This window comes from Tachysurus vachellii, chromosome 12 (assembly GCF_030014155.1).
Source record: "Tachysurus vachellii isolate PV-2020 chromosome 12, HZAU_Pvac_v1, whole genome shotgun sequence".
Taxonomy (NCBI): domain Eukaryota; kingdom Metazoa; phylum Chordata; class Actinopteri; order Siluriformes; family Bagridae; genus Tachysurus; species Tachysurus vachellii.
The window spans coordinates 12,979,204-13,005,491 of record NC_083471.1 but is presented as its reverse complement, the minus strand read 5'-3'; the positions used below and the strand labels follow the sequence as shown (position 1 = coordinate 13,005,491).

Genomic DNA, 26,288 nt, shown 5'->3' with positions numbered 1-26,288 from the left:
TGGGAAAAGATTTCCTTCACATGAGATGCTAACTTCAGATTTGCCCTAAGGAGGGAATTGTAGAGGGAAGATGTTTTCACCCTGTGATGTCCCGGAATGCAGCAGTGGTTTAAAGCGTCCATGATAACACGTACCTTGTAATTATCTGCACATTCCTAGCCTGGCACCAGTTTTTCTGCGACCATACAGTATGTTCAGATATACATTTAGATCAACATGCTTGTATGCTTTGTGTTTTACTTCTAGCACAAATGCATGGAGATTTCTGGTGATTTATTATCTCAGGTGATTAGAGGTGCAGTGTCTTTACCTGTTTCACAAACACTGATTAATGCCTGTGTTTTTACATCTTTATAAATCTTTCTGTTTTTGTGTTTCTGATTCAGGATTTTGGGAGTGAGGATGACAGAAGGCTAAATCAGAGGTAAGACACCTGAAGTGTGTGTGTGTGTGTGTTGTGTGTGTGTGTGTTGTGTGTGTGTGAAAGAGAAGTTTATTACATTATTGACAGTTCCTTTATGGACATGATTCTCTTTTCCCTAAACGTGTAGTTGTCATGATCATAACAATGTTTGTTCATCCTTCATAAGAAGTTTTATACTTTCCAGAAATCTTTATATTCACAGCAAGAGGCATCCAGGTACAGGTGAGGGTATGAGTGCGCCGCTTCGGACAATCACTTGTCATTCAAATTCATTCAATTTATTAGAAATCTAAAGCGCCTTTTAATTTAGATCTCTTTCAAAATGTCACTTGTGGCCAAGTTTTCTGTGGGCAAGCATGGCATTAAGACATTTCCTTGGTTCTCACCTTCTTCTGATCTAACCCCCTCTTTGGGAGGACAACATAAGGGGCCCCCACATGTAGGTATATGTTGCGTTATTGTTAGGGATGAGCGAGTACAGCATTATCTGTATCTGTATCTGTTAACCATATGAATTATCTGTATCTGTATCTGTACTCGGAGTGGGTGGGGCATAACCCGGAAGTAGCCGGGGCGTGTCGTGAAATGGGTGGGGCTTTAACTGGTATGTTATTTTAAGCATGCAATTGATATGGGTTGATCAGAAATTGTTAAATTTATTGCTGATTAGAAAAATATTTACAGGACAGCATCAGGATTGAGTTTCAGATCAATGGTTTTGATCACGATAGCAAACGAACTATATTACAGAACAAGTTTTGCAACAATGAAAACAAAACAATGCAGTGCAATTATGAAGTAAAATGTAATGAACAACATAACTTTCTTTTTTAACTTTTAATTTTTTTATGATCAGTGTGATTTTTTTTTATTGTTTTGGTTCTTTTTTATTTTTTTATTTCCACACCAGGTGTGTGTGTGTGTGTGTGTGTGTAGCTTAATAATTAATTTGTAATATTTATAACACTAGCTTACTACCTTTATGTTTTTATGAAATACAGCAAAAACGTGTCAGACACTCAGTGTCTGGTTACTGGTTAGAGACAGCTGAAGGTTTAAAAAAGAAAAAAATCTCCGACAGGCAGAGACGCAATGCGAGTCGCATTCTACCAAGCAAGCACCACGTCTGAACGAACCCACGTTTACCAGAACTCTACTGGTTAGTAAGTACGTATTATTAACGTTACAACCCGAAGTAAAAAGCTGAAGAAACCCTAAACGTTAACAGAAAAGACCCGCGAACCCGAGTGACTGAGGGAGAGACAGAGAGCTGTTGTGTGTGTGACTGTGAGTGAGCAGAGCGAGACACAGCAACACAATACATCTGTATGTGTGTAGGGGAGGAGCGCTGTGACTAGCCTATCACAGAACACTGACACAATCAGATACCCAATGATGATTTTCATTCAATCCGAGCACAGATATTGACTCGTATTACTCGTATAATACTCGTACTCGGCAGAAGTGCTTTATCCATACCGGATACTCGTTTCAGCCGAGTATCCGGCTCATCTCTAGTTATTGTATATCAGGTTGCTATTTTTGTAACTATAGATATTTTTCTGTGTCTGACATTATGTACTGTAGTCTTTGTACTAGGCAATTTTTTTGTACATACAAAAAGAATGCAGATAGTGAATCTAGGAAGTTAAAATAATGCAATTTGTATAAAATTGTAGCCAGACATTTTGACCCTTTTTTCCCACCCAGTTAATACATCATTAACCACTACTAGGATATACTGTAGCTTTCCTATAAACACTATAGAAACAGGTTATACATTATTCTTATTCTATTCATTATGTTACCATATACACAGTTTATCGCTTGACTTATATGTGTCATGTCGGAGGTCTCATGAGGTTCATGGTCATGCACCAGGTGACTTTATTTGGTCTCTTGTAAATGTCATACTAGATGACTGATTATTTTAAAGTGGAAATGATTCCAGTGCTGTGGATGTGAGAGAAATGGGGCAGGCAAAAATGACACGCCATTTCTTAGAAGCTCCTTGCAAGTTCCCGTGTCCTTTGGGAGAACACTAGTGAGATTCAGTGCTCCAAAAAAAACGTCCTTTCATATCCTGAATGTGGGTCAGCCACATAAAACATTCTGAGGTGAAAAAGTTTTCCGGTTCGCTCATGCATTTTGCAGTACATAATATCATTTGATGATGTATTCAGGAGTAAAAACAGCCTTGCGTGTAAAAGAGTGGTATGGGGATGACATTATACATCCTGAGCATATCACTATCAGTACTATTGTATCAGTACAGCTCAGAGCACTGGTTGGACTGCAGAGAAAGAGGAAGTCTGCAGAGGAAGTGACAGATTAGGCCGAAGACGGATTCCTGGGAAGGAAGTGACTGTTGGGTTGCTAGACATCTTGGGTATTCATCCAAAATTTCTGATGGTTCAAGTACATAAAATTCCTTAAGGATAACCAACTAACATGACTGAATGGGGAGTTTTGTTTACGCTACTTCCTGTGCTTTGGGGGTTTCCTACAGATACCAGGGTTTCCTCCCCAAGTCCAAAGACATGGCTGATTGGCATCAGTGTGTAAATGTGTGTTTGAGTGTGTGTGATTGTATCCTGTGATGAGTTTGCACATGTCCAGTGTGACTGTGTCCTGTGTGATTATGATTGATAACAGCTGATCTTCATGAGCATCTTACTGAATAAGCACCTGGCATTGGACTGTTGATGTTTTTTCTTGGAAGCAAAAGACCAGTTTGATTCTTCATTTCCGGTCGGTAGCGCTTCATAATGTCCTGTTTTATGCTGGAGGTGTTATTGACTATAAGAAAAATCATCTGGAAAGCAAAAGAAGGATTGTTCCCTCCAGAGGTCTTCACACCCCCTTATTGCTCTTTCTTTTTTCCATCGTGCTCATAGCTCTTGGGTCAGAAAATCGCTTTTTTCTCTTTTCTTAAAAACAGGATGTTGGAAAAGAGGTCAGTGCTTCTTGTGCTGGTGAAGCTCAGGACAAAGCCAGCAATGTCTAGCTTTTTGCCCTCTATGGCACTGGTACAGGGCCTTGCCTAGGCTTAATACGGTGTTACGGTTTCTCAGTTAGTCAGAATGTATTAAAGGTTTTACCTGACTAACAGCTTTTTCAGAATTCTGATTAAAATGCATGTCTTTTTTTCAGTGGGACAGTTTTCCTCTCAGTCATGAAATGATAAATGTTATGACAGATGTTATGTTATTCTTTTTGGATTCATGAGGTGGGTTAATGTAATTACTACTAAATATCACTGGGATCTGAGTCCCATCTGAATCCATCATTTCAGTTCAAGGTCACATCAAGGTCAAATGTGTGAAATAATAATTTCTTCATCAGTTTAGTGTAATAAAGCAGAGTTGTTGTATACATGCTATATTAAATGTAAACAGAACAGCTTTTTCTGTTTTTTTTCTACCCATTGCGGATTTTATTTTATTAATTATTTTAATTACCGTTCAGTTTTTCATTAGCCTGCTAAATCTCGAGCACATGCTTCCTCTGAGCCATGTGAATCCATCTCCATCACCCAAATTGGACAGCTGAACACATTTCAAGGTTGTATAGCAATATCTAAAGTCTCAATGGATGAACCATGGTTTTCTTCCTTTGTTCTTGATTATGCAAAATGATGCAAGCCAATAACAGAACTGACTGCTGAACTCAACTGAATGTTGAGATTTGCTTGGTAAGTAATTGTTGTGCTGTAGGAAATGCTTTGTATTTGGCCAACACCCAAAAGCAACATGATTGCATGACAATAAGGTGAATAAGGTCAGTAAGGTCTTTTCAAACAGTAAAGATGTCAAAAAAGGTATGAACAGAAATCCTGACCAATTAGCCAATTTGCAAAGAGTTTCTGAACTAGCAAGGGTTTCTAGTTTGGATTAACTCTCAGAATTCTTCTTAAAAACTCTTCAAGAACTAATGGTATTTTCAGTGGTATTTTAATCCCACAGGAGATGGGTCAAGAGTGTTGGGAGTGAAATCACTGACTATGAAGCTGAGAACCTGTGAACTTTATAGTTACACATAATCAAGGAGACTGGATTGTTATAATTTTCAACAAGCTTCAAGCTAACCATAAGCAGTTTAAATTAAGAGTTTAAACTAAGATCTGTTGTCTCTTCAGATACTTGACTGGTAAGCATTTGGCTAATTTTGTGTTCAATCAAAACCTGTTTGTTGTAAGTAAGAAAAACAAAGCTCTGTTAAGTTTGCTTTTCCTAGCTGATCTTCAGAGGTCTCTGCTTGTATCTGTCAACTGTTCGTTCCACCTTTTGATTGATTGTGAGGTTAATAAACAGTGTTAACAGCCAAATTATGCTTGGTTAATACAATTGACTCATGTGCACACCTGCAGAAGCGGAGATGTCCGTGACTGGTCCTGACCTGCCCTCTGCTGATCTCATCGATCCCCGAAGGTACAGCTCAGAATTACGCAATGATAAAAATGGTTGAACACTTACAAATTCCATTGCACTTACATAACCTAAAATGGCAAGTGGAACAATTAGATTATTGTAAAACCCTCATAGGACATTGTGTTCTAAAGGGAAGGTTGGTTTAGAGAAAACTCATCGTCTACTCTGAGACAAGACACGCACAAACCTTTACTCTTGAAACTACAGAAACAGACAACATTTAAAATCAAATATGTTGGATTGTTACTTCACCACATTACCAGATTTATGCTGATGTTGAGAGCAGGTTTGTAATCGTTCATTGATCAAGCTCCCACACTGATACTTGACTTGAAAAAACACCACATTTTTAACAACAGCCGAAGTTGATCAAAGTGCTGTACAGCTCAGAGGACTTGAGATTAAAAATGGCATATCAACATTACAGCACGATGTTATAGTAACATAAAACAAATAAAAAAGTATAAATCGCTTTAATACAATTAATGTGGACCACGGGTTAGATACAGCCATAGGCCATTGATTATAGCAAAATACAACAATGGATTAACAAAAAAGGGGAGAAGGGGGAGAACAGATTTGGTGAGGTTCAGCACAATTTCCATGTTAAAACACACCCTATTTGGCTATAACAAATTTACTTGACTCCAGACATGCAGTAGGTTCCTCTGTTATCCTTATACACATGATGTCATGCTAACTGGCACTGACTAGCCTACCACCTTTGTTTTTTTTCTGATAGGCTTAGCCGTTACTTTTTTATTTAACCATACATGAAAGTGTTGAAGCAAGAATGCCTGTTTGGGTTCTACATGATGATATCAGTCAGTACTCCATGGCTTAGAGCCTGGTGGTGATTTCACCATGTGGGTACAGCGACTGGAGCAGCCAAGCACAGCTATCTGTGTTTTTGTTTGGGTGCTTGCTCGTATCTGAGTGTGTATGTGAGTGTGTGAGAGTGCGTGAGGACTTTTGACATTGTTCCCGAAATGCATATAGTGCAGTTGTTGCATGATTGCAAAGGAAGAAATTGTGATTGAATTACAGAGGGACTTATGCTTTTGTGTAATTTGTTTAGTCCTGGTTTAATTTGATAAGCTTTAGAGTCCTTAATGTAATGGTTGTGGTGTTTAAGAAAACACTGTTTTTGTCTTCTTGTCCTTTACTTTGTTAACTCTGAAATGGAGTTTATAAAGAGTTTTTCATATCTGCGAGCATAATGGATTTTAATTTTACACACACATTAGAGATTAAGATAAATGTGGTGTTTCATTCTGGTTTAAAGAGAGAAAAAATGCAAACTCTGGTGTATGGATTGGGCCTTATTTAAGAAAATATCTATAATTAAAGAAACAACTAATTCATTTCACAAATCAATAATAAGACTTGAACTAAAAATTAACTGCTTTGTACAAGTAGTACAATAAAGGTTGCTGATTTGGCTACCAGTTTAGGTTCATGATTTGATTCTCAATGCAGTCTGGATTTTTTTATGATCCTAAACCAACTAATCCAAATTATCAGCTCGTTATCATGTGCCTCTTGAGCTGGATCAGCTGTGCTGGGATTAGAGAAAGATGAAGATCTCTGAGAGTAACTGTAACTTTACTGTACTGTAACTGTAGGAATGGGCTACAAGACCATCGCCAAGCAACGTGGTGAGAAGGTCACAGCAATTGGTGCGATGGAAATGGAAAAAAAAAACACAAAATAACTGTCAATCTCGGTTGATCTGGGGTTCCATTCAAGATCTCAAAGCCTCTCGAACCATAGTCACCAAGAAAACAATTAGTAACACACTATGCCGTGAAAGATTAAATTCTGCAACACCCACAAGGTCCCCCTGCTTAAGAAAGCACATGTACTGGCCCATGGGGGTGTTTTTTCCGCTAAGGGGACAGGACAACTTCACGAATTCACTTCAGGGAGCTGAAGGTTCGAGTTGCCAAAAGTCAAAATTAATGACTTTGGAGAGGATCTGCAAAGAACAGAGGTACAAAATCCCTCCTGAGATGTGTGCTCAACTAAAAGAAACACCTGCCCTCTGTGATTGCCAACAAGGGTTTTGCCACCAAGTATTAAGTCATGTTTTGTGAAGGGATAAAATAGTTATTTCACTCATTAAAATGCAAATCAGTTTATACATTTTTTGTTACATTTTTCTGTTCTGTCTTTCTGTCTTTCACTGTTAAAATAAACCTACCATTAAAATTATAGACAAAATCAGAAGGGGATCAAATAATGTTGTCCCTCACTGTAAGTAGTGTCAGGTTGTAAGGATAATTAGTTTTTTTTTTTTTAGTCTTTTTTTAGAAACACTGAAGGAGTCTATAGTAGCCAAAACAATTTAAATGTGCTCTTTTTTGAGCATCATTCCAGGTAAAGGATCGATACTAACTGTACAAATAAGATCCTCTTGAGGGTCATACACCTCTGTATCTTTTCTGTAAGTGTGCATTTAAAGAAAAAATGTCCTAAAATGTCCAAATAATACTGCTTTGTATTCATATTAAGAGATAGCTCATAGAAAAGTATGAGTTTTGCTTCTTCTACTTCATTATCAGGTTCTCGCTTTTTACTATAATTCTCTGCATGGTTTAGTGTGAAGATAAATCAGGTAAGATAATCATTTAAAATACACTACGGTATTTGTGCTAATGTCCTATTCTCGGAACATATCCAGCCGCATTTATGAGGTTATGAATGGGCTGGTTTCTCAGAGAGGACCAGACAGTCTGGTCTTGCCACCTTCATCCAGTTGGCCCTAGACTAAATAATGATGTTGTGGCTTTATGCTGTCAGGCCCTTGTTCATCAGATGTGTAAATTCTGTAAGAAACTTTCTGTGTACGATGGCTTGTGGATACCTGTTTTCTCTAATGTCTAATGTGTTATGACTAAAACAGTGTAACAGTGTTGTTGACTGTTCAAACCTAATCTGGGAAATAGTTTAGAATACCATCAAACAGTGAAAGTGAAAGAGGGAAGTGTCTGAGCATCTAAGGAGTGATAAAATGGCTTCTGCAGCCTCTTTCTGAGGCACTGAAGGCCACAGCAGAGGTACTGGGCTCATATTAAAAGTTACCAAAAAGAGTTTTTAACTGTTATAATGTGGTTAAGTAAACATATAACCTGTAATATATAGCAGTCACTTCACTTCAAGTTCTTATTATTCCCGGTTATCTTATAAGTGCTTCATTAAACAATGTGGTCATGCGATCAGTATGCTGTCTAAATATTTTAACTTTAAGGGTCATACATATTGGGATTTCTGTCATGTTTATTCCTTTTATACTAAAACAGTTTTCTCATTGATTTACTTTACGTATCGATTTATAGTTACATTTAATGTTACAGAACATCCACAAAACAATTTTTTTACTTACATTATGATAGCTCTTAACAGAAACTGTAAAACACATTTCAAATCTTTCTGTCTGTTCAAGAAATAACAAATACGCTGTTACTATGAAAATAACATACCATTTTTAAACAAGCACAAAAATATAAACCTCTAATTAACTACTGCTAGAGCTGCTGTTATAGAGAATGAATCAACAGCTTCCAATCAGTCATAACTGAGAAAAGATCTGTGGTAAATAATCTTTTACTTAAAAGGTTAAAAACTTGTAGGTTAAAAACTATTATAGAATGGTGAGGCATTTAATGAATGTTGACATTTTTTTAAATTACTCTGTGAATGAAAATGCTGCCAATGTCATTAGTGCCTTTCTCACTTTTCCATCAGTCTTTCTCAGAAAAGTGCCTGACTGTACAGAGATGATAGCACTGTGTTTTTCCTTCTTTCCATCTTTTATCCCTGCATCCGTCAGCGTCTGAACACTGTGTTGCGCCACATCTGTCTCCTGAGTGATGTGTGTGTTTGTGTGTGTGTATCAGGAGATGTGTAGTCTGCTCTGAGCATCGCCATTGGACAAGATTGTTCTGCTAATCCTAAGTCACAAGTCCTTATTTTATTGCATTCTGTCTGTGTTCCAGCAGTCTAATCTGAATATCCAGCAACATGTTTAATAACCCACGACACACACACACCACATACACACTCCTGCTATAAGTCACTGACTATATATGTCCATAATATAGATGCTGTATAGATCACCATACTCCAGTACACCTTATTACATAATTATTCTCACTCTCACTGACCTTTAGACAGTTGTATTTTTCTAGTTAGCGTAATACCAACAAGATGATTGATGTGTAAGTTCATCATGTTCATGTATCCATCTCAAAGTGCTTCTCAGTGGGTTTTTAAAGTTGTATAAGCTTTATAAAAAGGCAGTGAAGGCTAAGGTTTGCCCTTGTTTAAAATTTATTTGTTTAAAATTAAATTAAGCTTTTGGTGAGTTACATCACATTACCAGAGAAGGTTAGTAGTCAGTACATTTACTGTACCCCCAATATTTGTATATACAGTAAATCTGTGTGAAATATGGAAGTAATAAAACGTTTTTTAAGTTCTGAAAACCGCAGCCATAGCAATTTGCTAACAATTACAATTTATTACAATTACAATTTATTTTTGAATTGAAGACCAACACATTCTACATTTTATCTGTTTACTGTAATATTTAACGTTGTAGAACATGCAAGAAGGGGGGCATGGTGGCTTAGTGGTTAGCACGTTTGCCTCACACCTCCAGGGTTGGGGGTTCGATTCCCACCTCCGCCTTTCCGCCTTGTGTGTGTGGAGTTTGCATGTTCTCCCCGTGTCCGTAGTGTGTGATTGTGTGAGTGAATGAGAGTGTGTGTGTATGTGCCCTGCGATGGGTTAGCACTGATGCCTGATGATGCCTGAGATAGGCACAGGCTCCCCGTGACCCGAGAATAGTTCGGATAAGCGGTAGAAAATGAATGAATGAATGAACATGCAAGAAGCAAGAGCAGACTTGTAGTATTATTAGTGTGAGCAGTGTGTTCACACTCAAAATTCAAAAAGAAGTGCACTTCAAGCTACCAGGTGTTGATGTTGGTTAGAAAAAAAAATAATTCAAGATGGCTGAAGAAACTTCTTAGAATCTTTAAAATGTCTATTAAATTAGGTTATGTTGTGCAATTTATTTTTCAGCCTTTTTGAAAAAAATGTTTTCTGTGCATTTGATGTAATTTGCCATCATCTGTGTAGTTTCATGTAGGTTGAGACTGACAAAAGTTCTGGATTCTTGGCTTTTGTTCAGCATCATATTTAAGGGAGTGAAAATGTAAAGTTGATGTCCCTACAAAAACAGACCGGTGAGCAACTGTAGATCTTTCATTTAAGTTGTGAAATTAATGAGTTTGTGCTGTGATCTTCACATCATTTTGTAAATCCAGCGTTTAACTGATTCTCATAATTGCTCATAGCCACAGATGTAAACACGACGGATTCCTTTTTCTATGAGGGAAGTAGAACATTAAAAAAATGACACATGCACATCTTCTGGAAATATTGTAGAATCCAACCAATCAGATGATGACTTAAAAACTCCTGAAGTTAATTTTTTTCCATTAGAAATTCAGCCAGCAATTCATGGGTGTGGCATCTGAGGCTGAGACTATCATCTTTGAAATGGTGTATCCTTTTTGTTACTAAAAAAAAATATGGTGTAGTGTTTCATTTAAGACAACCCTTCTAACATTCATATGCTAAACGCTATAATACATTGTGCATAGTGTCGGTGCATAGTGAGTAGAACGTCATTTAGGCTGCAGCTGAAGTTTCTGTATTGTACATTATAACAGACATGTGGGGACGTGGTAGCTCAGTGGCTAGGGTGTTGGACTACTGATCGGAAGGTCATGAGTTCAAATCAACAGGGCCACCAAGCTGTCACTCATGGGCCCCTGAGCAAGGCCCTTAACCCTCAGTTGCTCAGCTGTATAAATGAGATAAATGTAAGTCGCTCTGGATAAGAGCGTCTCCCAAATACCATAAATGAAATGACGTAAATAGACTCTTTATTTTCTTTTCCTTTGAAAGTAATGAGGCAATAAATACTGTTTGTTACTGGACACTGGAGACTCCTTACAAGTTTCACCATATTAGCAATTATACCATACAACTCCTGGTGTAAGGTGTTATTATTAGTAATGGCTTCTATAGTATTATAATAATATAAATCATTTGAATTCAGTCAACACCCTAAATTTGAAACATGGTGGAATATAGAACATATTTGGTTTAGGCATTTGGTGCATTGTTTTGTATTAGTTTGTCCAATGAAACTTCAGTAAACCTCAGAATGTTAGACCTCAGAGATACCGGAGAGATGAAATGACTCATGACGTGTGCTAGCGCTCATGTTCTCTCGACTCTGTGATCCTGTCAGAACTCATGCATTGTGCACCTGCCCTTAGGTTACAACAAGCCAGGAAAGGTCATACCGCGCCAGAGCACAAATTAAGAGAGCAATATCTTGCTTGTGTAACAGAAAAATTATTTAATGCAGGTCATTAAGTGGCAGTCACAGAGGCAATGTGGAAATACAACTACCCTCTCTGAGATAATAGTAGAGTCACATGGGATTACAATCCTGATATACAATCCAGATATGCTTCTGAAAAAACAACATAATATGGGTTTATATTTATTATACAATGAAGTTCACATCACCTTGGTCTTATGAAGAATCTCTCTCTCTCACTGTAACCTGAACATTTCAGCTCTTGTCTCAGATGCATGCTGTTGCAGAGCATTATGGGTTTTGAATGCCTGAGACTTTGTATTTCCAAGTGGTGTAAAATGCTTTAAATGTCCCTTTCTGAGTTTGTTGCCAGTCTGTTATTTCTTCCAGTCCAGAAATAACAAACAACAGCAGTTTGCTAACATTTACAATATTTTTATTATCAGAAAAAACTCTTGTTTTATTTATGTTTACATTTAATGTTATCACTTACATTGTAGCAGCTGCAGTCTGGTCCATAATTTTGCTTCTGCATTAAATCCACAGCAATGCAGTCAAGGCGTGATTGAAGTTTAGACTTTTAGCTTTATTTTAAGGAGTTTAACAAAAAATATTGCATTAAGGAACATGCTTAGGAATTATAGCCGATTTTTTCTCATAGTTTTTACAGCCTCAAAGATAAAATTAATGACAAACAAAGGAGATAAAAGGTCTGGAATTTATTCCAATTTGAGTTGGTAGCTGTTCAAAGGGACTCTCAATATGTTGTGGTGTCAATATACCTTTACAGGTGTCAACAGCAACCTTTAACACTCAAAGAGCCATTTGGACCTGTTTCCCACTGAAAAAAAAAACACAGGGAGCCACAAAACCCTTTTGACATCTGAAATGAAGATAACACGGCATATATCATTTTTTTACCTTTATGGAAAGTATAGAAAAAACTGTAGTGTGTTGCATTTATGAAATCAATGAACTGCTACCGAGTAAACGAAATTTTATTTCTGCAAGCAAACAAAAATATTTTGAACAGTTTGAACTAACCTTAACAATAAAGACATTGGGTTGATGGTTACTTTCAAATAAAATGTCTAATTGAGTCCTCTTTGTATTCATGACATCAAAATTTTAACTTGCCAGCTGCAGCAAACCAAAAATGTGTCTGCTTCTGTGTGTCGGATTTCGCAAGTCAGCAGTTATGACGCATATTTTGAGCGACAAAAAAATTAAACACGGTTTATTTTAATGTTACATGAGCATCATAATCTTAGAATTTAGATTAGAGGGATGAAAGAGCCACTTGCGGCTCCGGAGTCGCGGGTTGCCGACCCCTGGCCTAGACGATGTAAAAATCTCTGTTTTAATTCCTTACCTGTTAATGCAGTATTTTTGTTGAATCCTGTGAATTAAAGCTGAATGTGTACATCACAAATTAATTTGAAATCCATTCTGGTGGTGCAGAGAGTCACAAATACAAAAATACTTAGGGACCCGACTATACAACCATTCATTCCCTCATCTTTTCCTTCATCTCTCCCTCTTCAGTGATTTCTGCCTTTCTGTTTCTTTCACAGCTCTGCTTTCCTTCAGTGTAGACTTATCACCTTTCGGATATCTGTGTGTGTGTGTGTGTGTGTGTGTGTGTGTGAGTTCCTTTCTGCTGACAGGCAAATAAGTGAACCTTTCTTTCACGAATCATTTGTCCTACTCATGCAGTCTGGGAGTATCCTCCCATGTCTTTGTGTCTTAATGAGATTTAGTGGCACCTGTAGTCTGGACACTAGAAGAAGGCATTGAGCCAGGCGTCTGGTGTCCTCTGAGGCTGAGAAGATCACCAAAGAACTATATCTGTTGGCTGGTAATTTATTTATTTTACTTTGTATGCAGGAAGTGAGCTCAGAAGAATAGTTTTTTTTAAACAGAGGACATGATCTGGTCACAGTGCATGCTACAGTAGATCCAGGAAGCCTCTATATTTGGACGTCTCACTTTGAAAGACTCAGAGAACACTATTGGATTTTCTTTACACTGCCAGATCAGCACTCAGTGGTGTGTGTGTGAAACTATACAACACACACACACACACACACACACAACTCATCCCACCTCAGTCTTCGGGGTGGAGATTCCACCAGTCAGTCAGGCTGAGGACAGCAAAGCAGCTTTATCTTTCTGTTCTGCAATCAGGAGAGAGCGAGAGAGAGAGAGAGAGAGAGAGGGAGGGAGGGAGGAGTGACAACACATTCCCAGCCTACAAGGAACTTGCTCAAGCAGAAATACATTTATTCTACCGGGATCCACTCGTACACACACGCACAGTGTCTCTGCTTCTGACTCTCTTGTCCATCTCTGGCCGTGTTGTGCTCTGGATGTTTGGAGCTGCGGCGTCACAGCAGGATGCACCTGGAGCTGCATTGGCACCGGCGGGTCATGCTCCCTACTATGCTGCCGTACTTCGTGGAGAACGCCGTTCTCACACAGCGTGAGATCTACCGCATGTGAGTTGTTAAACGTTTAAGTACTGAGCAAAGCTGCTATGCATCCTCATTATTCTGTACAAATTGTGTGTCACAGTGGCAGTTCTGTAGAAGATGATGGAAAAAACTAGTCAAATTCTTAATTAAAAGGAATCACAGATGCAGTTTTATTCTTAATACTGAATGATAGCATATGTAGAAATGTTCTTGTTAATTTGTGAATCTTCTGACAAGAGATTTGTATGTGTGAGAATCCAGGGACTATCCTGGGAACGCTGGATGCAAGGCAGGAATAAGCCCTGGGGTGGGATGTGAAGTCATTGAAGAACACCATTCACACACACAGACACACACACACACACACACACACACACACACAGTGTCCTTCACCCAGAGGCAATTTAGCAGTGGCAGTTCATCTACCTCTCTTGCTTCTTTGGTTGGTGGGATGAAACCAGAGAAGATGGAGAATGTGAGAAAACTCCATAAAGACAGTAACCTGTGGTTAAGTAAACAAGGAGCTCTGGAGAGAAAAAGTTGATGAAACATGCAAAGAATTGGTCACTTAAACAATATTTTTTGGAAACAGAACTTGATTTTTTTTTAGAGATGTGAAAGAGAATTATTAATGTTCACTACAAATAAGTATGAATCTAACTTGTGTCATGCAAGTGGCCACCATTTTTTACGTCTTCATAACTGATTGAAGCATTGGAAACATTTTCTTCAATAATTCAATACCTTTGTGTAAGAATGCAAGAACTGACAAATACATTATCCTAATACTTTTTTGTCATTTTGGAAATTTTTAATTAACATCAAGGTCCAGGAAAAAGATGATTGGTTGAGAGCAACCAATTATAACTGGAAATGTAAACATTAGCCCAAACCACAAAGTCTCAACATTGGGAGTAAAAGGAAGTGTGTCTGTCTCAGTGGTCAGTGCTTGCTGCTATGATATGTTTCTCTGCCTGCACATTAAATGATGAGACGATTACATTAGTTTGGCACCTTATTTTCAGTATCTTGTTTGTCGATACAAATTTACAAAAGAAGTGCCATTTCTGCAGGTTTATGGCTATATCCTTTCGCTCAATTTAGCAGCTCTCATGTTAAAAATAAATAAATAAATGAAATCAATAAAGCTGCATCTTAAAATTCCTGTCATGCTTGTTGCACGTTTTGCAGCAGAGTTGATTCAGACTCAAAGCAGGTTTGATTTCACTTGGAAGTGGTCTGGACAGATTTTAGATAAACACTTTTTGCAGCATCTTTTAATTCCTGAATCGCTGAACATGACAATAACCCTACGTCGTCTTTGTAACTAAATCTCTGGAAAGGTTGGACGGAATCAAGTGCACGGTCATGTAATTGTGAAAAGCTACTTGCACGTCAATGCTACAAACCCACATTTGAAATCTCTCCAAGGAGAACGTTTCTGACCCGAGGCTTGCTTTGTGAGCAAGCCGCATTGAGAATGAGGGCATTGTAGAAACAAGGCTGGGCATTTACCACATCAGAAAGGGTTCATTGTGAGAATACTTTGGTGCTATTTTAATAGCAGTGATGCTTACAGTGGGTTTATGCCTACTGATTGGAGCGGGGTCAGACGGTCAGAGTGTTGGGGCAATGACGTCTGGTGGTTGATGGACGTGAAATTACTTTGACCTTTCTGATACAGTATATCATAACAGCTACCAGCCTTCAAAAAGATTGAGGTGAAATCCATGTTACTGTATATAAATATAAATAGTCAAATTCCCATAAATTGAATACAGTTCTCTTAATAGTATAGTAAATGCAAATACATAGAAAAATGTTTTGTCGCACCTAAAGTAAACTACTTGTGTTTGAGACTCACTATAATTAGTGCAGGTTTTCTTTAGCACTTCTACCGATCTTCATATCACGTCTTTTTAAATGACATGTATTTCAACTGCAATTAGTATAGAAATTAGCTTGAGCTTACTCAGGTACCTGGAAAAGCTTTATAGTGGATGTCAGTGAGTGCACACACAAACACACACACACGCTTGAAGTTCTCATTTTCTGTGATAGCGAACGTACTGTATTTTTAGCTTGCTGTAGATCATGCCGCGTGAGATAGCAGCTTCCTGTGATGACTCGTCCACTTTTTTCCTTGGAGTCAATGTCCCCTTTATCTGCTCTAGTTGTTTTGAAAGCTGAACACAGTAAATTAATAATGCCAGAGAGAAGGGAAAAAACAGCCATTGTTCTTCATATCTGTGGATTGAACTAAGCCCTGGCCTGATCGGAGCTACCTCTGAGGTGTTGTCGTGTGGAGCCCCATTGAGGTTCAGGTGCAGTGAGGAAGCAGTTTGCCTCTGAATCAAAGTGCAGCATGTAACCCAAACATGCTGTGTGTTCATGGCAAGTGATGCAGACATGCACAACTACAATGTTTATACTGAATAAATGCTGTGTTCACAACATAGTTTAAACTGTTTAGTTCAGTATTTTATTCCCATTTTAGTCCCCAGTTTGGTCATGTCAGTTCAACCAGAGAGGTCATAGAGAACAGCTTCATCAGATGCTACATACCAAGAGGAAAGACCCTACGACTGGCCAGTATCACTGTGATTGACACCATATCAAACCTCCCACCCCAGACAGTTTTTTTTCTCAGCTCCTGGCCATTGATAGCTGTGACACTAGGGATTCAGACTAAGAGTCTCTTTAAGGTCCCGGATAAGCTGTAGAAAATGGATGGAAGGGTGGATTCTCTTTAAGGTATCACTTTTCTGCTGTGGTATTTACACCATTATTTACCCATTTCAACGAGCAAATGTCTGTGTGCTTTCTCTGTCATTAATGAAAGTGTTTCTGACCCACCCCTTCTGCAGGGCAGTTTTGTTGTGTTTAACCGTCTGTAACATGAAACCGAATCACACCAATTGAGTTTTTTTTTTTTGCTTCAGTTTTTGGACTCAGGACGTCATTCAATCAGGACAACCTGGACATTTCTGGACTTTTTCTGGACTCAGGCATTGCTCAGTTGGTGTGTTAAAATCATCATACTGTTTTGCCATGAATCTGCATTCATGTGTTATATTTTTAGAAATTTCCTACATATCCTCCATATACATATTTTTTGTAATTTTATTCTCAGGGATTTCTCCCCACCTAGTTTGTTTGAGCCCAACTCCAAACAATCTTCGACTCCCCTAAAGGGACCCACAAATGAATCGTACTCAAACCATTGTTTCATCATGTCTCCTTTCTTTTTTGTCTTCCTTCTCTCTTTCAACAACTCATCCATGCTTATTTGACAACCAAATCTGACATTTTGAAACAATTTATTTAACGCAGTAATACTGATGTAATGAGGGTACAGGAGTACATAGGTTTTTCAAAAGTGAATTACAGCTTCCGGGACAATCAGTTTTAGATTGTTCATTCTGTGTTGTTGTTTGGACAAAGTGTTTACTGCAAGATTCATATATGACCACCCACGTGAATTTTAGAACCTCCCACTGACGCACTGAGAAACGAAAAGTTCGGTCAGTGTTTAATCCTGCAAGAGAAGTTTTGAATGTCATCATCGTGATCGGTAAAACAATAGCGTCCCTCACTTACAGAACACAAAACTATGCTTTAAGTCTCGCTACAAAACTGTTAACATAATTACACCCTTAAGTGTGAGTGCAGTCTGTTCGGCTTGTAATTTTCTGCTCTCTCTCTCTCTCTCTCTCTCTCTCTCTCTCTCTCTCTCTCTCTTTCTCTCTCTCTATGTTGTGGATTCTTGTCACATCCATCACTCGTGCTCTTTTCTTTCTTGCTCCTCACATAGTTGACATCGCTCTGAGAACACCTCACATGTATGCTACGCGTGGCGTAATTCTCTGCTAGCGGCTTGAAAGAGAGAAAGAACAAAAGAGAGAAACAAAAGCCCCTGTAATCCACATTTTAAGACTGCAACTTTGTATTCAGATGGAGGGACAGAGACAAAAAGGGAATGAGAGAAGGACAGAGGGAGAGTCAGAGGAGGAGGAGGAGGAGGAGTTTGACGCATAACTCTTTGCACAAAGCTGCTTCTGTTGTTTGCTTCTTCTCCGCCGGCTGCTGTGGTCAGGCTTTCTCAGGACATCCAGTCCGCTCAAAGCGAGACAATGGCTTAAAAATGGAACAGCTTGACTCAGCACAAGGTCACAACCACAGCTGGGCGAGAAAAAAGCGTGGTCTCTGAATATTTCAGCCACCATTTTGCTCTCTGTTACATGGCTGATGATGATTCGGTCACATTTTAGTCACATGCCTTATTCTCTAATGTTTTCAAAGCCATGAGGAAGAACGGAACAAGGCAGATTAATTGAAACACTGCATCCTTTTACAGTATGATACAAGAAACCCGATGAAACATGTTAATATGTGGCCAGGGTACAAGCATGCTCATTAACAACCAAACTCGTTTATTCATCTCGATTACGAATCATAATAATCATAATTTGTTTCTGCATTTTCATATAAGGATTTTGTTCTCTCATTTATTTAAACACACACATACTCAGTATTTTTTACACCCATTGTTTTATATAGGGCTAAATAGCATATACTGTAGAACGTACTGTTTGTAAGTAAGTCAACCCAAATCGGTTTTAAGACGATTTAGGCTCAAATGAGAGTATGCGCTGGTCTGTGAGGATGTTGGTCATAATCTGAGGTGTAAATAGCTACTAAAATAATATTTTTAAACGTTTAAATGTTTTTAGATCGAACCATTTTCTTTTGTTGTTGATTACAGTATATTGCACTGGATGGACAACACCTAACAGACCTTCTGTGCTGTGACTTTGCTCAATATGCTGCTAAATAAGTTTATATTCTCATAGTATAGGCCATTTATCAGCATACACACATGAACATGAAGAAAATCAGCCTCTTTCCAGATCATGCATGTAAATTATTAGTTTCATACAACTTTACTCAGAGATTAATGATTATGGCCCAAAGACCACAAGGTGACCTGAATTGTGTGTAACAGTGAAACAGAGACTTCTACATGTGAGAGCACTTCACGTCTGCAAGCACTGAGACTTATGGGTTTGGTGAATTTTAATGATTATGTTCTCTTGGTTCATGGTTCATTTTGTTATTTGAAATATATTGTGAAATGTATTTTTTTTAAAGTCTCTGAACAGGGCTTTCTTTCTACAGGGATTCATGCATCTTCTTAAAGGGTTCTGTGATGATGTCAAAACTTAGCAGCTTGTGATTTAAGAGAGAGAGATAGCTTGGTCTGAGGGAGAATCAAAAGTGGTCACACAATGAGGTGCCACCAGTCCAAACTGACATTTGATAAGTGTTTAACTTCCACAGCCATTTACCTTTCAAACACAATAATGGCCTCCTTCTTGCCTCCCTGGTTACAAGTGTTCTGTATTCTCTAAAACAACACATACTTCCTGAAGAGCTTTGACAGAAATGATGTTCACTCTGTGTGGAGTGTTTGTTAAACCTCAGAGTTTAATCATTGTCTCTTGTAAGGAATTTGCAGTACACAGAATTGCAGCGTGTGATAATACGGACGATAATTAAACCCAGTGTTTCAGCACTGACTCAGTGCTGGATTTCCCCCTCTGACCTTTTCTGAGCATGCTCACTCAATTGTGTGTGTCTGCGTGTATGTGTGTGTATGATCTTTTTGCCTAATGTGTGAGGAAGACCGAGTCAAAAGAGCATCCAATCTGTGTACATTCAAAACTGTGTCTCTGTGTCTCTGTGCTGCAGTCTGAGCGAGAGCTTTTTCATGGTGAAGGGAGCTGCGTTGTTCCTGCAGCAGGGCAGCAGCGCGCAGGGTCAGAAGACTCACTCTCACCATAAACATGCAGGTGAGCACACACACACACACACACACACACACACACACACACACACACACACTCACACACAGACATGTATCCAGCCCCAAACAGATTTCCTTTTTCCTCAGGGGAAGATCTTTACAGTTCCTCCAGGATTTTAAAATTGTATTATTGCAAACATTAAGACAAAATCAAACAAACCCTGCAATATTTACAGAAACCTGCATTTTTTTTCAAAAGAACCTTTTCTGCAGGATTGCCAAGATGTATGGCATCAACATAATACTCATTCAGCCAAAAATCCCTCTCTAATGTATCGAACAGCTGCACAGCTACCATAGAATGTTATAAGGTTATTAAATGCACTGCTGGCCAATCAGAAGGGATTAAAGTGTTTTAATGTGGATTAGGAATGAGGAGGAATAATCTGCTAAAGACTGCTAAAGTTCAGAATGAAACACTTCCACTTTTTTCCATTACTGTTACCACCTCATAATTTTTCATTTTCAAATTAAAGCAAGCTAATTCATGTCATCAAAAAAATTGATTAAAAACCATAAAGGACCAAAAACAAAACTTACTTAACAATTAAGTAGCTTTAATTGAGTTAAGCCAAGGTGGTATGAAAATATAATTCATATTTTTGTAATCAGTAATGGGGGCATGGTGGCTTAGTGGTTAGCACGTTCGCCTCACACCTCCAGGGTTGGGGGTTTGATTCCCACCTCCGCCTTGTGTGTGTGGAGTTTGCATGTTCTCCCCGTGCCTCGGGGGTTTCCTCCGGGTACTCCGGTTTCCTCCCCCGGTCCAAAGACATGCATGGTAGGTTGATTGGCATCTCTGGAAAATTGTCCGTAGTGTGTGATTGCGTGAGTGAATGAGAGTGTGTGTGTGCCCGGCAATGGGTTGGCTCTCCGTCCAGGGTGTATCCTGCCTTGATGCCCGATGACGCCTGAGATAGGCACAGGCTCCCCGTGACCCGAGAATAGTTCAGATAAGCGGTAGAAAATGAATGAATGAATGAATAATCAGTAATTTCACAGTTTTCTTTTTCTGAGATATTGGGGTATTTTTTTTTATTTTAATAAATAAAAAGGTAATTACAGAGTAACTGGCCAATTTGTTTGTAGAAATTCATACATAATCTTTAAAATGTGAAATGATCGGTTGATTTTTATTTATTTATTTATTTTTATACACTGTGACTTTTTGTGTGTGTGTGTGTGTGTGTGTGTGTGTGTGTGTGTGAGGACAGCAGGATGTCTGTAGGTGTGAGTGGTTTAAACTGTGCTGGTTTAAGGAGGTCCCCTATAAGCACAGTGTGTGTTCACGCGTGTGTTTGTTCGGATTAGCTGGATTAACGGTTTAGCGCCAGTAGAGTCGAGTGTCTCTGTTGTGTGGGTGCAAAGGGATTTAGGACATGAGAATACTTTTATTTAAATGCAGTTCTAGAAAAAGGTATCAGATTCCTTATGATACAGTATTGTGGAGACTCTTTTATTTCATGAGCGCTGGTTGTTTTCCTGGAGGTCTCTAATCAATAGAGCAGAGACAGTGCAGTCTGGGTAAATAAGCTATTCTGCTCTCCAGAGGTCTCCTTGTGCACTTTGTGGTCACTCTTTGCCAGTGTTCTCTGATTAACTCATCTGAAATGATCTGTCTGCAGTGCGCCGTATTCTTAATACTTTTCCCGCCTCACACCTGTTCCTCATGTCTCTCTGATTACTTTTCCTATTTATACCTGTGTCCTTGTGTGTTTGCTTGCTGAGTCCACGCGTCTATTTTCTCCTAGTTTTGTTTCTTGTATTTTTGGTTATTGGTTTCCTGTTGTCAGTTTCATGTACGTAACGTGTTGTAGTTCAGTCTTATGTAGTCATGTAGTGTTGTAGTTATGTCTTAAATAAATCCCTCTGTTTTTGTTGCCTTCCATGCATTTGGGTCTGTTTTTCTTTCCCTGAGGAGGCACCCATTCCTGAAAAAGCGGGAATGAGGCCAAGAGGGAGATCGGGGAGAAAGGGATGCATGGGTTTCTTCTGATAGTGTTAAAAATGCTTTACATCAGATTTACACAGGATGTGACAAACGCAGGGCCTCTGTGTATGTAATTACATTTACATCTAAATTTACAGGATAGGGCTCTTATCAGAGCCACTTACATTTTTATCACGTTTTCTACAAATGAGTTTAGGGTGAAGGGTCTCACTCAGGGGCTTTATGGGAGCTTGATGGACCTGTGATTGGAACTCACAACCTTACATATATGTATATGTATATATGTATGTATATGTATATATAAAATTCCATATTTTATTCATTCACTTTAAGAGTTTTAATATAAACTGTGTGTAAAAGCACGAAGATTAAAATCAAAAACTGATTAGACAGCTAAAGTGAAAAAATATGGGTTTTTTTAGCTTTTTTTTCCATAGCGGTGATGAAGGCAGCACTGACACTGAATAAACTCCTAGTTTAGTTTTTATATTTTTGCTCCAATGGGTCAGAGGACAATGGACAGATCTGGTTCGAGTAGCCAGGAAGGATACAGTGACTCATGTAATCACTCTTTACAACCACGTTGAGCAGAAAATTATCTCAACACACACAAAACATCAGAGTTATTGTGCTCCTACAGCAGAAGACCACTCCTTTCAGCAGAGAATATGAATCCTAGGCTATTCTAAACTATACTAAACTACTGTATACAACTGGGAAGAAATCTACCTGTTTCTTTCGACCTTTGCTGTATAACTTGCAGCACTTGTTAGAAGGTGGAACATGAAATTTATATATGATACAGGATTATGAGGTAATTACAGTCACTTTGTGTTGTCAGCCTGTGTGAGTGTGACATCACATGCTCCTTTGCCTTGACCTCAGGGTCTTATCAAGGTTAAAGGTCAAGGGATGACCAGGGTTTGAGCTGATGCATGATAAGCAGAAACGCAGCTTTTATTTGCTTTGTGTCTTTTTCCTTCCTTAGCAAAGTTTTAAATGTCAGACCTTTGATGCACGACGATGGACAATTTTAGACAGTATGAAGAACACTGATGTATAATTAAAGGTGTTTAATGATGGAAAAACTATAAGCAGCTATAGATGTACATCTCTTCTAGCATTTTTAACCAAACCTGAAGCTAGGCATATTACCATTTCCTTAAATCCTGGTTCTATTCAGATACGGGCCTTTGTCACAGCCCTGTTTCTCAGACACACATTCTCGCAATGCTGTGACTCACTGCTGCACTGATGGATCATTGCTCTGGTTACCTGAAGCACTGCCAGAAAAAACAGAAAGCAGGAACAACAGCCACAGAGGCAGAGTGTAAAACAACATGTGATCAAGACCCAAAGTGCTAATTTACGCTGACAGTGGTTTAGATTTACCAGCTCATCTGGCTCTCTCTCTCTCTCTCTCTCTCTCTCTCTCTCTCTCTCTCTCTTTTTCAGATTTTCAGGTTCTCTCTCTCTGATTTTCATGTCTGTCTAGATTGTACCCCATGCCACACATCCACAGAAACCAAACAAAATGTCTTTGTTTTAAAGAAACTGGTTTTCCAAAGAGCTATTCTCAGGTTTTTTCTTTATCACATACATTTTTTAAATTTGATTACCAAAGACAAGGAAATATAGACATGTTAAAAATTGATTAAAATAATGCACCTGATATTTATTTTCAAAGCGCTGAATAAACTCCAACCACTGAGCTGAGACTTGAACCCATGACCTCGTTGCACTCTATTCTACTGTGTATCTTGTTGATCTTTTAGCTGCTCACTCTGTAAACTGGGAAGTTATGACCAAAAAAATACAGCTTGTTAACTCATCTCACTCACTCTCACTCATTTTCTACCGCTTATCCGAACTACCCAGGCGCCATCGGGCATCATCCTGCCAGCTTGTTAACTTTAGCACAAAATAAAATCTTCCATTCAGATGAACCTGGAGACACCACAGTCCATAAATGCTAAAAAAAAATTCCCATTATCAGCAATTTCATTAAGAGGAGCACTTTAAAACTTTTTTGTTGAAAATTTCTTCACGCCTTCAGAACAATCAGAATGAAACATTTGTGGTGTAACTGAAAACAACAGACACCCGTCAACCAATCAGAAACAAGCACTGTATATTTCCGATGTGTTGTGTACCATGTTGTTACGTAGTCTTGTGATTTAAGAGATTTAGATTCTGATCTTAACAGCAGCCTTATCTGTGAGGATTATCTGTGGAATCTTTGCATATTATTGTGTGTGTGTTGGGGGGGTTATCTACGGTGGCCGGGAAGTGCAAAACAAATTAACAAATCCGAAAACACATTAACAAATCCGAAAACAAATTAACAAATCCAAAAACACATTAACAAATCTGAAAACAAATTAACAAATCCAAAAACACATTAACAAATCCGAAAACAAATTAACAAATCCGAAAACACATTAACAAATCTGAAAACAAATTAACAAATCCGAAAACAAATTAACAAATCCCAAAACAAATTAACAAATCTGAAAACAAATTAACAAATCCCAAAACAAATTAACAAATCCGAAAACACATTAACAAATCCCAAAACAAATTAACAAATCCCAAAACAAATGAACAAATCTGAAAACAAATTAACAAATCCAAAAACACATTAACAAATCCCAAAACAAATTAACAAATCTGAAAACAAATTAACAAATCCGAAAACACATTAACAAATCCCAAAACAAATTGACAAATCCGAAAACACATTAACAAGTCAGACAACCCGGAAGCGGTTGGTATAGTTTGTGAATGGAAACTTACCATCATCGGACGAGACACCTTTCATTCACCTGTATATCTTTAATGACAGGTGTCTTGTCCAAAGATTGGTAAGTTTCCATTCACAAACTATACCAACCTCTTCAGGGTTGTCTGAATCGGTGCACGAAACACATTAACAAATCAGAAAACACATTAACAAATCAGAAAACACAACGACATTTCAGACAACCCGGAAGAGGTTGTTATAGTTTGTGATTGGACAAGACACCTGTCACTCAAGGTATACATGAAGTTCAACAGTCTGCCGCAGGGAAAAGTTGGAATGGATGGATGGAATGGATTACTGTGGATTAATTCTGTTATTTTCTTGTAGTTAAATGGAGAACGTTACACATTACACATAAGATTCCATACCTGTATATCTTGAGTGACAGGTGTCTTGTCCAATGATCAGTAAGTTTTAATTCACAAACGATACACTACCGTTTCCGGGTTGTCTAACTTGTCGTTGTGTTTTCAGATTTGTTAATTTGTTTTCGGATTTGTTCATTTGTTTTGCTCTTCCTGGCCACCGTAGTTATCTTTAAGAAAGACAAACATAAGTCTCAGAGTTGTAGCAATCAGAGTAAAGTTTGAACACATGTATAGACAGTGCTCCGAGTGCCAGCTGGCTCTATCCCGTCCTACTCAATCATCGAGATGTGAATCATTGGTTCCTCCTCATTCCTGTTCTGCCTCACCTCCATAAATCTTGCTCAGGTTTTATTACCGTTATGTTTGTGTTGATTTAACACATGCGCTATGGCATGGTGTTGAGTAGATGAGCTAGTTTATAATGAGACCTCAGGGTTGTGTCTTAACAGCATATTTTCCTCTTTCAATAGGAGATTTACCTCAGCACCTACAGGTGATGATCAACATTCTTCGCTCAGAGGATCGAATCAAACTGGTGAGCACACACACATACACGCACACACATATACACATACAACCACACTCATGCCTGAATTTGTTTTATTGAAAGCTGTAGACTGTGTGCCAGTTTCCTCTTATTCAGTCACCGATGAGAACATGCTCGAATGTGTGTGTGACACACTTCCCAAATGAACCTATGTCATGTTTCAAGACGTGTGTGTATGTGCCTGTGTATGACTGTGTGTATGACTGTGTGTATGACTGTGTGTGTGTGTGTGCGTGCCTGTGTGTGTGTGTGGCTGTGTGTGTACTTTAATAATTAAATTAATTTAAAAATTAATAAAACCTTAATGATACATTTTTATCTTGCTGAATCTCCCAGTGTGAACACAAGTACATATAAATCAAGTTCAAGATCAGCTTATTCAGTATCCAGATATCGCTAATGGGATGTTTGCTGTTTGCTTTCTACTAACATAAGTGATTGTTTCTCATTATGAGTGTGTATATGTGTGTGTGTGTGTGTGTGTGTGTGTGTGTGTGTGCATCAGGCTGTGCGGTTGGAGAGTGCTTGGTCAGATCGTGTGCGCTACATGGTGGTGGTTTACACCAGCGGCAGACAGGACACAGAGGAAAACATTCTGCTGGGGATGGACTTTAACAATAAAGACAGGTAATATCTCATACACACACAGGTTTACTAGCTATTGCACATTTCTGACAATAATCCTATTAATTAACAAAACTAATTAACTAAATAATCCTATTAACATATTTTATATATACTGTGAGGGGGAAAAATATTTGAACCCCTGCTGGTTTTGTATGTTTGCCAACTGAAAAAGAAATGATCAGTCTATAATTTTAATGGTAGATTTATTTTAACAGTGAGAGACAGAATAACAACTCTAGAAAAAATGCATTTCAGAAAAGTTATAAATTAATTTGCATTGTAATGAGTGAAATAACTATTTGACCCCTTTGCAAAACATGACTTAGTCCTTCGTGGCAAAACCCTTGTTTGCAATCACAGAAGTCAGGTGTTTCTTGTAGTTGGCCACCAGGTTT

General features: G+C 38.3%; 1 protein-coding gene across 3 annotated transcripts in view; it reads left to right on the top strand.

The window, feature by feature from the left end:
• Window positions 1-26,288, top strand: part of ssh1a (slingshot protein phosphatase 1a) — a 52,793-nt gene that overhangs the window by 6,921 nt on the left and 19,584 nt on the right. Inside the window, exons 2-6 of one of the 3 annotated variants that reach the window (XM_060883250.1) lie at window positions 387-424; window positions 4,794-4,854; window positions 19,483-19,583; window positions 25,190-25,254; window positions 25,772-25,893. In XM_060883250.1, the coding sequence (XP_060739233.1) occupies window positions 4,802-4,854; window positions 19,483-19,583; window positions 25,190-25,254; window positions 25,772-25,893 (341 nt within the window). In that variant the 5' untranslated portion in view covers window positions 387-424; window positions 4,794-4,801. Of the gene's footprint in view, window positions 1-386; window positions 425-4,793; window positions 4,855-13,556; window positions 13,756-19,482; window positions 19,584-25,189; window positions 25,255-25,771; window positions 25,894-26,288 lie in introns of those variants that run through there. The other 2 variants (XM_060883247.1, XM_060883248.1) reach the window with 2 other exon arrangements.